At 42.3% G+C, this 16,579-nt stretch overlaps 1 protein-coding gene across 2 annotated transcripts in view; it reads right to left on the bottom strand.

Annotated features, from left to right (window-relative positions):
- Positions 1-16,579, bottom strand: part of Cat (catalase) — a 28,755-nt gene that overhangs the window by 8,499 nt on the left and 3,677 nt on the right. For both annotated transcript variants that reach the window (XM_027422362.2, XM_027422363.2), the window contains 8 exons: positions 12,963-13,134; positions 10,641-10,751; positions 9,383-9,513; positions 8,376-8,480; positions 7,526-7,651; positions 5,527-5,718; positions 4,894-5,046; positions 1,043-1,181 (listed from right to left, as the gene is read on the bottom strand). In XM_027422362.2, the coding sequence (XP_027278163.1) occupies positions 1,043-1,181; positions 4,894-5,046; positions 5,527-5,718; positions 7,526-7,651; positions 8,376-8,480; positions 9,383-9,513; positions 10,641-10,751; positions 12,963-13,134 (1,129 nt within the window). The remainder of the gene's footprint in view (positions 1-1,042; positions 1,182-4,893; positions 5,047-5,526; positions 5,719-7,525; positions 7,652-8,375; positions 8,481-9,382; positions 9,514-10,640; positions 10,752-12,962; positions 13,135-16,579) is intronic.

Genomic DNA, 16,579 nt, shown 5'->3' with positions numbered 1-16,579 from the left:
CAGAAATACTATACCCACTCAGTGGAGTTTGACAGAAAGGGTTCAAACTCAGCAAACACCAGGGAGGCCTGGGAGTAATGACACAGGAAGCGGGGATGGGTGTCAAGCACAAAATGGCATTTACAAAAACAACTAACTGTAAAAATAGTCACTGAAAAGAATGGCAAGAAATACATAAAAATGCAGTCATCGCATTTTCCAAGTCCCCTTTAAGGTGCATATATTCCTTTTATTGGAGGTGTACCCATTAATATATAATACCTTTAATTTCATACAGACAGCCATGGCTACAAATAAACATCACTGGACAAACCTCTGCAGAGATCTATTCCGAAGGCTATGACTGAAACACAGGCCCCCAGCAGGAAATTGAAAACTAAGATACTTATTAAACTGGAATATTAAAAGAAAGCACAGCAACCAAGGTTCTGCTTGGCTAATCAGAATCAATACCAGAGGCTGTCTGGGCAACAGCATCAAAAAGGGTAATTAAAACGGGAAAAGCCAGGCACTTGATAAAATGAACCCCAAAATACCCAATCGCAAGAGCATGTCATCCCAGATGATGATTTAGGTCAATTCCACTTGGGAGAAGAACATGGAGAAGATCCCTTGATTGCCTCTCTCCCTCCCTTCCCATCCAAATTCCAGGCAGACCTAGTCTTCCTGCTTCACCCAGAACTGCAGAAAGAAGCATGAACTTTGTGCCTTCGCATTCCCAAGGTCTCAGTCCCAGTAACAGTGACTTGGGGAACTGTGCATTTTGTGACCAAGGTTAGATAACTGTGGGATGGACACCAAGGGCAAGTTGAGGAGGGACATCTCAAGAATGTACGTAAAAGAGACAGAAATCAGAAGAGATGGCATGCAGCTCAGAACTTCCCACTGACCATCAGACCTGGGTGTCTGGCAACATCTGCAGAGCACGTTACAGCACAGAAGGTCTCACTCAGGCTAGTGTGAGAACCACTGGCCTGGCATCCCAGCCCACCCACTCCCCATGCTCTCTGCCTTTACAAGGAGTTGAATATATCAGGCCTACCCTGATTGTCGTGCATGCACATGGGGCCATCCCGCTGGTAGTTGGCCACTCGAGCACGATAGGGACAGTTCACAGGTATCTGGAGATAGTTGGGCCCCAGGCGGTGGCGGTGAGTGTCCGGATAAGCAAAAAGGCGACCCTACGGTAACACACACAGCAGACATTAAGAGCAGTTGCTTATGAAATGGGAAATGCACTACAAATATAATTCTAAAAATCAAAGCACATGATTACCGCATAACCCTGCCTAACTCTGCTGGGCAGGACCAAGCCTCTTCCCACTAGAAAGTATGTTCTTCCTAAAGAAACCATCCTTAATCTCCATGCCATCTGGCCAACTACTAATTTCATATCTGTCCTGGGCAGATGTCTACCCCCTCTGCGGGATGAGACAGTGCCTCAGCATGAAATTTAACATCCCACCTCACCAGATTCCCAAATTAATTCTCCATCTCCTTGGCCCTCTACTCCAAGGAAATAACTGGACCTTTGCTCAGAAAACACAGCACAATCTTAGAAAGCCAGCTGTGTGGAAACTGTTCAAAGAAGCACTTCCCACGCTGCATGGTAAATTATACATACTCTGTATTCTGAGACTTACAAACAAGGAGAGAAAGCTGTGGCTGGAACTACTCCACTGCCACAGGTAACAACTCTGAGGTTAACCTGAATATGCAAATTACACCTGATATTTCCCAAGGCAGGATGGCAAGCCTCTTGACATCAGCAAAAAAAGCTTTAGGATTTGCTCTGAATTGATCTTAACATCCAGGCAGTGAACTACTCTCCTATGGCAATTCTTCTTCCACAGCTTAGAACATTACCTGGCTCTCACACTGTATTCTTCTGAGCCTAACTATATAAGGTAAAATAAAAACCCAGGTTTAAAAAGATGGAAAGGAGACCATGAGATGTTAAAGGAGAAGGAAAAGTAGAGGGGATAATAGAATAAATGTGACATAAAAGTGAAGGGATTTGGGGGAGGAAGCAGTACAGGGAAGGAAGGGAAGAGGAGGGAAGGCAGAGGAGTAAGATGGGGAGGACATAGGGGGAGGGGGATATATAAAGACAAAGTATAATAACTATATATATATATATATATATATTAATAAAACTCATTAATGTGTATGCTAACTTAAATCGATTTAAAATTTTAAAATTGAACTACATTTTAAATAAGCATTAAAAAATGAAAACCAACCACCAAGATAAAGAAGGCAAACACAGCAGTTATTCTATACCAAATCACTCACATCTCCACGCTTAATGCAGTCCCCACCGATTTTGCCAGCACAATGGCTAAATAATCTTGCTTCCCATAATCACTCCACATCACCCAGGTAACATTTAGATGGCTGGTCGTGCAGGTGGCACTAGACCCCAGCCACAGAAAGAAGCTGGCTGCTGCCACTGGCTCCAGAAGCCGTGCCCCAACTCCATCAACAGGCTAGGAGATAGAATGGAGTCGTGGACAGCTCCTGGACGGAGCCTCTAGCACAACGCTCTGGCTCGATGCCCTCATGTTTAGCGGGCAACCCTAACCTCATCTATGAGTGGAGACACTGTACACAGGTTGAGACATGGGCACAGGGAGCACACACACTGACACTGACTTGCAAGGCTTTACCCCTTTGCACTTGCAAGTCCTTTATTTACACCATTGCTCTACCTCGCCGAACAGTCACTCCCCACTCAAGCAAGCAGCACAGCTTCTTTCCAGAGCCCAACTGCAAATGACCAAGCATGGGAGCAAAGAAAGGCCATACAGCTGCATAGCCAGACACTGGTACAGTGTCTCTGCTTCCTGCATTGCACTAGTCTAGCAGTTTCACGATGCTCTCTCTAGCTTACCACTTCGGATTACATCCTAAGATTCATTAACATGACCTTGTTTAAACCTAAACGAAGACACTGCCCATCATCACAGCAAGGGCCACTGCCCAGCTTCAGTGCTTATTCTCTTCAAGGGTTAACTGCTGCCCTCTTAACTTGCTCTCTACCCCAATATTCCCATAAAAGAATCTTCCCCAGGGCTTCTCAGATTGCAGTCCTTACCCACCCTGGTCTCTATGTGGCTAAGGGAGCCCAACAGTCCTTCCCCAACTGTGCGTCTCCTCACATGCCCCATGGAATTAGAATGTGTGGCTAAATAACACCACTCTGTCCGGCCTACATGTGTTTTCTTTTGTTGCACAGAATACACATTTGCTGTGGGTGCTTCACCCTGGGCCTAGGACTCCATTGCAATCTTCAGTGTTCTCTGAGTTGTGTGACTGAGCTGCTATCTGACTGCAGGTGTCGATGTGGTCCCAAAGAACACTGGTGAACTGGACTCCTTTGAAGACTTGGATCATCTCTCACTTTTCAGCCTATTTTCTCAATACCAGGATTATGCAGTCTGGGCTCTGTCCATGATGATTTCCTGCCCAGTGCACCCTGCTAGCCCCTAATCACAAAGTTCAGTTCCCTTCCGCCCCGCAAGCAGGAAAGGAGGTGGGCAGGGCCATACTTCCTCTACTCTCCTCTCCAGAGCCAACCAAGCCCCAGATATGCCTGCTTATAGCTGTGCTCTATTCAGTCCCCTTTCTGTCCCTAAGGCCAGCTCCTCCCTTTACTATTCATCACTGAGAAGAGTTATTCTACTTGGTAGCTACAAGGCCATGCTTCTCAAAACTGAATGATCCATCTGTCTTCCCAGAATGGACAGTTGCCTGCGTGTCCAACATTTAAAGGCTCCTCTGACACAGACTTGTAAACCTGTGCACATTCAATTTTCTCATTCAGGACACAGGAGTTACACAATTTAACTACTACCAACACAGCACACATCTGCCTATCCTCACGCCCTCTACCATCGTGTTGTCATTTGCTGAAAATCTGGATCCTACTCAGCCTTCAAACTCCATCTCCAATGCTATCTTGTTCCTAGTTCTTTGTTACTGGCCCCCATCTCACACATTTCAACCTCAGATCCATCACTGCCCTCTGCCTTATATTGCGGTTGTCCAGCCTTTCACAGTACCACACCCAGCAGGGCAGTGCTCAGCTGTGTAATGAAAAAAGTATCAGATGCCCCCAGTGTCACTGCAAAGGTAACACACAAACACATGGGGAACCTCACCTGGCTCTCCAAGGAACCCGATGCTTGCCTAAATCAGAACTTACGTCAGCAGCTACCTTTTAACTCTGTGGTCTGATCTAAGGTCTAAACTTTAACCTCTGTTTTGTGTTCAGAGTCTAAAATCACAAAAGATTGGCTTACACAGGAATTATTAAGCCAATTATTTTCCTACTGATTCCTGGTCCAAAGTAGAATTTTCACTCTTTGAACTCTTGGCAGAGCACCCTAGAAAATGGTCTAAAGGGCGCTGAATGTCAGGTGAGATCACATGATTAAACTAACCCACTGCCATTAACCACAGAATCAGGTTAATAAAAGTCATCTATGGGGCTGTTTTCACAGATAGAAAATAGGAAGTATCACCTTGCAGTAGAAAATGGATAAAATTATGCTGTCAGTGATTCTAATAATTTCTTATATCTTATAGGCTGAGCTAACCATGTTATTGTTTTTCTAAACTATGGAGACATTTCTATTGTATCTTTTTTCTGAGATCAAACGTTCACATTTTCAAGTATTATATACTTTACCATGGACACGGTTTCACTAAAGAATGACCACCTAGGATGTTTCATCCCAGTGATCTCACAGGAATCAGGCACCTCAATTAAAACTCAAGTGGAAGTTCTAGCAATTCTTCATATAAAGATCATGCCAAGTTATACACTGTGTGCACATGCATGTGCGTACACAGACACCTGCCTCAGAACATCTCAACTCACTGGCTTACCTGAAGCATTTTGTCAGGGCTGGGCTCAATGCCAGGGGGCATGTTGCTTGGGTCAAAAGCCATCTGTTCAACTTCAGCAAAGTAATTAACTGGGTTTCTGTTTAAGACCAGTTTGCCAACTGGTATAAGAGGATAGTCCTGGTGAGGCCAAATCTGAAAACAATGTCATATTCGTAATTACCATATAGCCAACTGGTGGATATTAAAGGCATCCATGAAAACACCCACTTTCAAATATAATCAAGCCAATGAAAATAATTAACCCAAGAAACACATGATAAGAATTTCAGGTGACTGCATTATCATATTATAATAGTAAATGGTAAATATTGACAACTGTGCAGAACTAGAGTATATTAGCTTTTCGAAACTTGTCCCCTGCTAATAACACAGGAAGCCTACAAAGTGACCCCAGTGAACTTCCCACAAGTGGGAGTGGAAGAGTGGCACTGACAGGCACCCTCTCCCAGGCACGAGGACCCTGCAGAGCTACCACCTCGTGTCCAGCCCACCCTGTCACTGTGAATGTTTAGCTGTGCTTTATTATTATTATATTAACCATGAACAACATAAAATAATATTATATTACTATAAGCAGGAAGACACAAAATGATGTAGTTGCTGCTGACTTACCTTGGTAAGATCAAATGGATTAAATGGGAAAGTTTCTGCCTCCTTGAAAGTCATGACTTGGATGTAAAAAGTCCAGGATGGATAGTTGCCTTGAGCAATGGCATTGAAGAGATCACGGAGGCCATAATCGGGATCTTCCTGGGTAAGTCTTGCCGCCTCTGCAACAGGCAAGTTTTTGATGCCCTGGTCGGTCTGCAGAGTGAAAGAAGGAAGCTCAAACCAAGTTTAGGGAAGAGGTGACCAAACCGTAACCAGAGGACACTTCCTTTGCATCATGCTTCTGTTGTCCTGATCTGAGCATTCTTACCCATCACAATTCTTTGCAACGTCGAGGGAACTTCTTCCACACTTTCATATTTAAAACCATTCTCCTCTCTTTCCCTTTATGTATTCTATATCATTTGTATTTCTATGCTTATATTACTTTTTAATCAGAAAAATACTTTCTTAATAATAAAAAGCTCTCATCAGTTAAAATAAACAGGAGATTATAAAAATTAAAGGGCTTTTAAAACATAGTTTTAAAGCTTAACTTATTTTTAAATGATGCATTAAAACAACAAAATTATGAATATTAATGGAGAATATTTGTCATTTACTTAAAGCAAAACACTCAAATCCCTTCTTTCAGGCTTTTGAGAGCCGTAGTGCAGTCACTCCCCTGTGCAATAGCACAGTGACACAGTACCATCAGCCAGACTTTCTCATCCCTCCAGCCCCTACTCTCCCTGGCCTCTGATGACCACCACTCTGATTCCATCCCCTTCTCAAACTCCACCTTTGACACAGAGCATGCTGCATCTGTCTTTCTATGCCTGGCTCATTTCACTTAGCACAGTGGTCTACAGTTCCACTCAAAGTCACAATGACAGGGTCTCTCTGTGTGTCTCTACCTCTGAGTGTGTGTGTGTGTGTGTGTGTGTGTGTGTGTGTGTGTGTGAGAGAGAGAGAGAGAGAGAGAGAGAGAACAACAGTCTACTGTATCACATCTCAATCTATTCACCATCTGATGGACACTGCTTCAAAAAAGAAAAAAAAAAAAACATGAGAGTTGCAGATGCCTCTTGGACATGCTGTATTAGTGTTTGCCTTAGATATACACCACAGCATTCTGGAAATAACCTAATTCCCCGCAGTCATTGAGTCTTGCTCAAAGTGACCTTACACAGCTCCCTTTGGCAATTATAAATTCAGGGACCAACAGTTTTCTTAATGTTGAGCCAAGATATAAAGGAAACAATTTTTCCATTTAATACTCCTAAATAGCTTGCTAAAATATGTATTAAAATAGGACAGAAGAAAGCAGACCTTTGAGACACAGTTAAAAAGGGAAGATGTGCTGAGCCTGGTCGTGTGGTCCTGAAAGCCCAGTTACTCAGGAGGCTGAGGTAGGAGGCTTACAAGTTCAAGGCTCAGCTGAGCTATCAAATAATTTCAAGGCTAACCTGGTCAACTTAATGAGATCTGTCAAAAAATACAAGAGGTGTTGGGGATGTAGCAGTTCACTGGTAGGGGACTTGCCTAGCATGTGTGAGGTCCTAGGTTCAATTCCAGTACCACACACACTAAAAGGAGGGAGACTTCATTTGTCATGAAGCCACCTCCTTCTAGGTTAGCAGTAGCATTTAGAAACTTAGAAAAGTTTTTAACCTCCTGAGGTGCTCAGAGAATAGTGTTAACCCTCTGAAGTTCACTGGTAAATATGTTCATTATAATATAAGCCAAGATAGTACCAACAACAGAAGCCATGTGCCCCAATCTCTAACTACATGTAAGGAGGAATCCATTGACCAACTGCACACAACTCTAATTTGAGTGACCAGAATTTGTTCAGGAATTGGTGGCCAACAAAATATTCACATGCTACTCAACTCTATCAATTCTTTGTACCCTCGGGTGGAAGACAGAGAAAGGTGGGAGAATTCTCAGTCTCTGCTCATTACTTTTAGGAGAAGGAAAGAGAGATAAGGTGCCTGTACCTTTTCCCAGACAACAGTACCTTGTAATGGAACTTGCAATAGACGGCCTCTCCGTTTGCATTAACCAGCTTGAACGTGTGTGAGCCGTAGCCATTCATGTGCCGATGTCCATCTGGAATCCCTCGGTCACTGAACAAGAAGGAAACCTAAGGAACAGAAATGGAAATCCTCCCATTGAAATTGAAGTGCCCCAAGGTTTTACATGCATATATTTCCAGAAAATTCCTCAGGACATAGAACACACCCGGGAACTTCCCCTGGGAGGTGTTACCATTATTTCGCTTACAGAAAATGACAGACCAGGCATTGGTGGCACATGCCTTTAATCCCAGCACCCGGGAGGCAGAGGCAGGTGGATCTCTGTGAGTTCAAGGCCAGCCTGGTCCCCAGAGCAAGTGCCAGGATAGGCTCCAAAGCTACACAGAGAAACCCTGTCTCAAAAAAAAAAAAAACAAAAACAAACAAACAAAAATGATGGAAAATGTAGAGCATAGCAAAGCTCTACAATCAATAATATTATAAAAATATTATAAAATTCTATGAAGGAACACTAAAGCAAAATCTGGAAACAGAGTCACACGTTCTTCAAATTTAATTTTAATAGCAAAGACTTTAGCACATTTTCCTCTCATCTCCCTAATACACACCTTCATCTCAGACTAGACTTTATCCCTAGTCTTCTAAATATTAACTGACCAAGAACCATGCCACTGTAAACTCCTCATGATCAAGAAATCTGAAGAAGCACCCCAAAAAGACAGAAGCCAATTCCAATTAAACACCCAGAGCAACAAGAACATATTGCAAGGCCTAATTAACAATGCCACCGCAGGTGATACATTATAACAGTGAAAAAGAAGGGATTCTCACCTGATGGAGGGACTCTGGACGGAGGCTCCAGAAGTCCCAGACCATGTCAGGGTCCTTCAGGTGAGTTTGTGGGTTTCTCTTCTGGCTATGGATGAAGGACGGAAACTAAATGGGACCAGGAGAAGAGAGAAAGAGTAAATAAAAATCCCAAGCGTAAGTTTGTAAGAATTATGGTGTCTTACATGATATATTGTCTATGGCTCTTTTATGGATTATTATTCTGATCAGCCCAGTTCCAGAAACTTAGATTGCTAAATTTTCAAATGAAATTTGATCAGCATATATAACCATCTCTTTAGATACTCTAGGATCAAATATACTCAAAGCTGAAGTATCTCTTTAAAACACCACCACCAAACACATATGCACACATGCGCACACACACATACACACACATACACATGCACACATACACGCAAACATGCACACATACACAAACACACATATACATGCACACACACACACATGCACATACACACACACACACACACACACACACACACACACACACACACACACGCAAATAGAAATAGCTTCTATCTGCTTTCTGGACAGAGCCAGTGCTGACTAATCCTAATCCTCCAGGCTCTACAATGGAAGCTAGACTATCGCACTAGGTCAGTGAATCTTGACATGCCAAATCTAAGGCCAGTGATAATTATCATTCAATCGTATAGAGCAGCAGCTCTCAACCTTCCTAATGCAGTTCCTCATGTTGTGGTGACCCCCAACCATAGCATTATTTCATTGCTACTTCATAACTCTAATTTTGCAACTGTTATGAATCATAATGTAAATACTTGATATGCAGGATATCTAGTATGTGACCCCCAGAGGGGTCACAACCCACAGATTGAGAACTGCTGTACTAAATTCTGAAAAAAAAAATTAAGGGAAACCCAATCCACATTCTCTTCTTTTTCCAGGGCTTATTCTCAAGTGCCAATCCCTAAAGAGAACTGGAAATCAATACAACTCAACAGAGGGCAACACTGTCCACCACCTACCAATATGGCATCCCTGATGAAGAAAATAGGGGTGTTGTTCCCCACAAGATCCCAGTTACCATCTTCAGTGTAGAATTTCACTGCAAACCCACGGGGGTCACGAACTGTGTCAGCTGAGCCCGACTCTCCAGCTGGAAGATTCAAATGGAAGAATGAATCACAGCCAAGTATACTGCAGCCAAGAAGCCATAAATCACAGAGAAACTTAGCATCTTCAGTCCACTTCCTGGAATCAGATTAGTTATTTAAATGTCTGCGGTATTTTTTACTACAACCTACATGCTAATTGGATCTAGACAAAAGAATGAATTGAAAGTGATAAGAAATCATATATATATATATACCAACAGCTGACAAGATTATCCATTTAAACAGGTAATTAAATTAAGAAAATAATTATGAAGATTAGAGTAATAAACAGAGAGTGAGTTGTTTGGGGCTAGAGAGATGACTCAGCAGTTAAGAACACTGGTTGCTTTTAATCAGAGTTTAAGGCTCAGATTCAATTTCCAGTACCCACATGGCAGCTCCCAACCATCTAACTCCAGTTCTTGCAGATATGACACCCTGTCCTGACTTCTGAGGACACCAGGCATACACATGGTACACACATATGTATACAGGCAAACATCCATACACATAAAATAAAAATAATAAAGAGTGGGTTTGGGGGAAAATTAGCTAAAATATAGGTTTATTAATTATCTCATTCATTTTTTTCATCCCATGGTTTTTTATTTGTTTGTTTTTAAGCACAGAACCTAACAGAGAGGCCTAACTGGGCACTGTGAAGTGTTAGGATATATATGATAATGTTAGGTACAAATACTAATTCTGTAACACAATAATAAAATTTCCTAATCATTCTGGGATATATTAATCCCATATTGCAAAGTAGATCTACAGATTACTATAAGTAAATCACCTATACTATTGTTGCTCTATACTTAATTCTCAGTAAAGAGCAGTTGTTACAATGGTTATTAAATAAGTTCTCCACTCCATACTTCCCTTTGAAGCTACCCTTGTAGAAAGTTATCTCATAGAATTGCAGTGGCAACACCTTTACGGTTCCAAACAGAACAGTAACTTCGTATATGTCTCTAGATATTTTCTATATAGTAAAGCAGCCTAAAATGTACACAAATACCTGTTTCCTATTTCTTAGTATGTTTTTCTTGAGATTAAGTTATAAATGACCCCAAATAAGGTGCAAGTGGAAGGAACCAAAGGAGGCATGCAAACCAGATTGACTTACCGACTGTGGAGAATCTAACGGCAATGGGAGTCCTCTTTCCAATATGTTCAAACACCTTTGCCTTACAGTACCTGGTAATGTCATGAGTGACCTCAAAGTATCCAAAGGCACCTAATGAGAAAGACAGAAATTCTCAGCACAAGACTGAACTATCAGGCCCTCAACAGACACCTGTGACAAGAAACTAAACACCCAGCACCAGCGTTCCAGGATTTTCCAATAGGACGGGGGAGAAGAAGTGAACACATTGTTAAGAGCCAAATGCAAAGCTATTGTCACTCAGGGCTCAAATGGGTGCCACACAGCTGGAGCCAAGAGGCGATGATGGGTGCTGGGATTAGGTAGTTGGCCAAGGCTGACCAAAGGACAAGGGCTTTAGAAGGTCTTGAGGCAGAGGCAGGGGCCAAGGAAAGACACGGAAGGACCCATTTCCAGGAAAGGAGATGGGGCTGAAAGAACAGCTGCCCAAAAACAAATGGAAAAGCATACCAAGTGGCAACAGAGGAGACATTAAATGATGGGAAGATGGGTGCACGAACTGGCTTTTTGGAGCCCATTCCCTATAGTGCGATACCTTGCTCTTGGCTTCAATACAGTGGGAAGGGCTTGGTCCTGCCTCAACTTGGTACACCAGACTTTGTTGACTCCCCAAGGGAGGCTTTACCCCCTCTGAGGAGTGGATAGGAGTGGGAGGGGGGGAGGTGGAAGGGACTGGAGAAGGGGAGGGAGGGGGAACTGGGGTTGGTATGTAAAATGAAAAAAGTTTTAATAAAAATTAATTAATTATTAATTACATTTTTTAGATGACAGGAAGAAACTTATCTATAAAGAAGAGATGAAATCAGTAAGGCTGACGGGGAGTCCACAGAGCCAGACTGAAAAGAAATTCATTATCCGTCCTTATGCTGCCCTTTTTTGTTTGTGTGTGTGTGTGTGTGTGTGTGTGTGTGTGTGTGTGTGTGTGTGTCTGTGTGTTTGTTTTGTTTTGTTTTTGTTTTAAAAATAGGATTTCTCAGTGTAGCCCTGGCTGTCCTGAAACTCACTCTGTAACTCTAACTCAAAGATCCACTTGCCTCTGCCTCCCGAGTTAGGAGACTGAATGTGTGCACCACCACCACCCAGCTGCTACTTTTTCTTACTGGGTTTTTCTTTTCAACACCATTATCACCTTTCACACCCACCATAAAAAGATCAAAGTTGTACAGAAGTTAGACAAAGGAGAAGGAAAAAAAACTCATACACTAATTCACCATTCCCACATAACTATGTTCTATTTTGCAGTTCATTTCAGTATTATCCCATAGGAACATATTTTAACTAAGCTGCAATTGTGGTGTGTGTTTCTCTGTGTTTTCATTCCTTCACTGAACTATACAATGGAAAAAAATAATGAAAGGTTACTGTTTAGTATTGTGGTGTTGGTGAATGAACCCTAGGTTTGCTAGATAAGCATGCTAGTACTGTGCTATATCCCCAATCCTTGATTTATTGAGACAAGATATATCTGCTAGCACATGCTGGCCTTGAACTCAGTCTCTCTCTGCCCCTGCTTCCCATGTGTTGAAATTATAGGTATGTGGCACATGCCACACCTGGCTGGAAAGTTACTATTTGTTTATTTGCTTGTTTTGTGTATGTGTGTGTATGAGTGTGGCGGTCAGAGAAGAAACTAGATATCCTTGATTACTTTCTACCTTTATTTTATGAGGCAGATCTTTCACTGACCCTGAGGTTCATCAGTTTGGCCAGGCCAGCTCTCCAAGATCTTTTATCCACTCCCCCATCCCCCCACATACACCTCCTACCAGCACTGAGTTTACAAGCGCACTATAGCATGCCAGCATTTTTTACACATGGATGCTGACGTAAACCCGGATCCTCACAGCTGTGCAGGAGGCACTTCACCAACTGAGCTATGACCCCAGTTCCCAAAAGTTTTGGGGCTGGAGAGGTGGCTCAGCAGCTAAGAGCACTGGCTGCTCTTCCAGAGGACCCAGGTTCAACAACCCATGTGACACCTCAGAACTGTCTGTAACTCCAGTTCCAGGGGATCTGGTGCTTTCTTACCTCCTTGGCACTAATTATGCACATGGTGCACAGGCAAAACACCCATACACGTTAAATAAGTACTTGAAATTGTTTTCTGTATAATATGTATATATATAATCTAACCCAGGCTACTCTTCTATTGATGAAAGGTAGTCCTTTCTTCCAAGAACGGAGATTGGGGGTTTTACTGACAGAAGGCTACGTCTGATAACTACAGTGCTTTGGGAAATCCTTTGAGCCAGGTTAGTAGTGAACAACACAGACAGCTCTCACCTGCTCCTTTTGCATGTACCACTCTCTCGGGAATTCGCTCTCTGTCAAAATGTGCCATCTCATCAGTGAAAACCACATCCTGAACCAGAAGGGGTCCTCGGGACCCAGCAGTCATGATATTAAGTTTATCTCCTATTGGGTTCCCGCCTCCGGTGGTCAGGACATCGGGTTTCTGTGTGCACACAAAAGGAAAAGAAGTACAAGAGAGTCAGTACAGTTGACGCCCTAACTTACTGTGGTACCCTGCAATTTTTATACCTTCTTCCTAGTTCTTACGTTTCCTGTGTGCTAAAGGCTGAAACACTACAATCCGTTCTAGGAAATCCTTGTCATACCTCAACATCAACTCCTAAGACACTAGTTCTGGGAAGCAAAGGCAACTTATGTCTGCTACCTGGCAGATATTATCCAGCTGCTACTAGAGATGGGTGCTGCCTTCCATATGAACCTCTAGATAAGCACCCCAAAAGGGAACACTATGTGCCTGATACCCAGTGTCAAAACTAACAGTAACAATCAAGTGAGGGAGGAATGAAAATATGAACAAAGGAGTCAAGACCACAATGGGGAAACCCACAGAATCAGCTGACCAGAGCTAGTGAGAGATCACTGACTCAGGTCTGAAAAATGGGGAACCTGAATAAGACCAAACCAGACTCCCTTAATATAGGTGACAATGGTATGACTGGGACAATATATGAGGCCAATGGCAGTGGGTCCAAGATCTAACACTAATGCACAAACAGACTTAGTAGAACCCATTTTATATGGAGAGATACCTTGCCCAGCCTAGACACAGGGGTGTGGGCGTGGAAAGGTGCCTTAGTCCTATCTAACTAGATGATGGGACAGACTTAGTAGACTTCCTAGAGGAGGCCTTACCTTCTCCATAGAGCAGATGAGAGGAGGAGAGGGGAGTGGAGGAAAAGAGGAAGGGGGAACTGGGATTGGAATGTAAAAAATAAAAAATTCCCCTCCCCAAAAAATTAACAGTAAAAAGATGGTCTTTCAAAAAATTCATGGCAGCTGGAGCTTCCCTTAGGGCTGAGTTTTGTCATGGAGTGGAGCTTACTGACTTCCAATCCACACTGTGGAAGTTTAGAAGCAATGCTGTGGGTAGACACTCATTTTTCTAAAGTTGTGTGTATGCTGCCTAGATGTGGTTCCCCTTCTTAGTTTAAAAAAAAACAACAATAACAAAAAAACTTTGCCTTTTGACTAAAAATAACTGTTTCTGGTATGATGGATTATATTACTGATGTTCTAAAGAAGTCACTTTCTCTGAAACAGGGCAGGGCATTTTACTTTATTAAACTACTACTTGTAATATACATTTCCCGATACACCAGTTACATCAGATGTCTCCTGGATGCCCCTCCTCTGGGTGGCCACACTTCCAACATCCCACATGATACTGTGCACACACTAGCTTTATTTTTCCCCCATGGTCACTGTGGTGGTTTGAGTGAAAATGGCCCCCATAGGCACATAGGGAGTGGCACTATACAGTGAGCTATACATGGAACACTGAGAAAGTCACTTTGGAATTTGTAAAACTCATAAACAAGACTCTCATGCAAGTGCTCTACCACTTGATCAAATTTCCTAAATCATTAACAGACTGGCCTCGTGTACATACAATTGACCTCCAAAACAAACAAGACAGGAAAGACTTTAACAGGCAACAGTTCAGAAAAGAGGCCAGAGAGCAAAGACTGAAAAGACAGATTGCCCAACTTCAGGAGATACACAAGAGAGCATGGCACGGAAAGCTGATGCAGGATTCATTAGCAATGTATGTTGTTAAATGAAAAAAAAAAAATACTGCACTGCGAAGCAGGTCTTGCTCAAGGGTCAAGCACTTTTCTCCTATGTGTGAGGCTCTGGGTTGGATCCCCAGTCCTGAAAATAATCATAGTGGACATCATAATATCACCATGCAATAAAGATTTACTAACTACAATGAGCTGGAGAATAAGCCACACAGTTATTTCACTTAAACACCCCAATAATCTCATGAGACCAATGCTAGGAAAATTGGTCTTACCATTGTCTTTGGAGAAAAATGGTAAATGTCAGGTTCCACACTCACGGAGCCAGGGCTCCAAGAACAGACTGAATATAGTCACTGGGTTACATGCATGAGAAATGTTTTGCAAAGCAAGGCTATGCTGTCTTATTTGTAAGTTACATGAGTAAACAGGTCACAGTAGTTGCTAATATATCTCAAATATTCACTATGCTGCTTCATGGCCAAAACACTGCTACTAGTTTTCAATAATTAAAAACCATTTAGAATAATCCTCTATAAAGATCAAACCTCCCAAGTACACAAAATAGTGACTGCAAAAAGGGGTTTTCTCTGTCTTGAAAGTAGATCGAAAATTTGTTAGCACCATGACTGGCCTGATCTACTTCAATTATTCATAGGGCAGAGAACATCTGGAGAGAAAGGCTTAAGAAACATAAATCATCAGCAGATGAAAAATATCCCTTTTTTATTAGAAGTGGCAGAGTTGAGGTTCTTTAGAGAAGGAAGCTAACAACAAAAATGACAACCATGAATTAATATTTTCTGATTTACACTTCCTTTGCAGTCAGCTCCTGCTTTCTAATCTGGGGAAAAAAAACCAAACATACATAGCCTAGACTGTGGCTTAGATGAAGACTTATCAAAATGTGATTCCCTGTGCCATGTCTCTCCTGCTGACACACCGTGACTTAGCAATCCTGCTCCTCCTGCTTGCATGAGACATGAAAGCTCATACACACCAACGTTAATTCGGCTACTCCCTCTCCATCCCTCATGTTGGCAGTGTGCCCTCAATATGCCTATTATCAGGGTTAACCTCAAAAACATAAATTCTCTTACAGAAAACTCACTGATAGGAAGGACAGGCTAAGCCCCAGACTCTCCCCTGTAACAAGTGGGCAGGACAGAGTCAGGACTCTGATGTTCAAGTTCTCCAGTGGTCAGGGGTGACTTATTAAACCTGGGTATTGCAAAGGAAGAGCTCATGTGATCTGAGCAGTGGGCAGCAAAACTCCTCTTTCAGTTCCTTGAAAATTTCTGAGGATACCTGTAGAATGGTCTCTTCAATGTATTTTGAGAGGAGAGAGAAGTTTTTTAGATGGGCCTAAGTCATGCCTGTGAAAACACTGGACTCAGTGCCCAACTATCAATGTTCACAATGCACTTGTGAGCAACATCTGCCCACCAGCAGACTCCTGTTTTCTAAACTGTTTTCACAGTAATAAACACTCTGGTTCTGGTTCTAAAAAAGGATCCATCCAACTTGGCACTGGAAATACAATGCTGACAGTTCCAACATTTACATTTACACCTCCAGTGAAAGTAAAAGAAAGGACATTTTGATGTCACAAAAACAAAATTAATAGTCTAAAAAGAGATTGAAGTATGCTAACTCATCGTCACATTACAAAAAAACACAAGGATACATCCCCGGGAACTATGAAGTGTGTGTTTTAGACGACATAATAATGGGGCTTCCTAGACCACACTTCCCAGGTTCCCTTGCACTTATTCAATAACATAGTTCTAACTGAGGCAATTAGAATGGAAGTGAACCTGATTCCTAAACTTCCCAAGTACCCTT

Source organism: Cricetulus griseus, chromosome 6 (assembly GCF_003668045.3).
Source record: "Cricetulus griseus strain 17A/GY chromosome 6, alternate assembly CriGri-PICRH-1.0, whole genome shotgun sequence".
NCBI lineage: Eukaryota > Metazoa > Chordata > Mammalia > Rodentia > Cricetidae > Cricetulus > Cricetulus griseus.
Note: the sequence above shows the minus strand (reverse complement) of the source record. Positions and strands in the feature narration are given on the sequence as shown.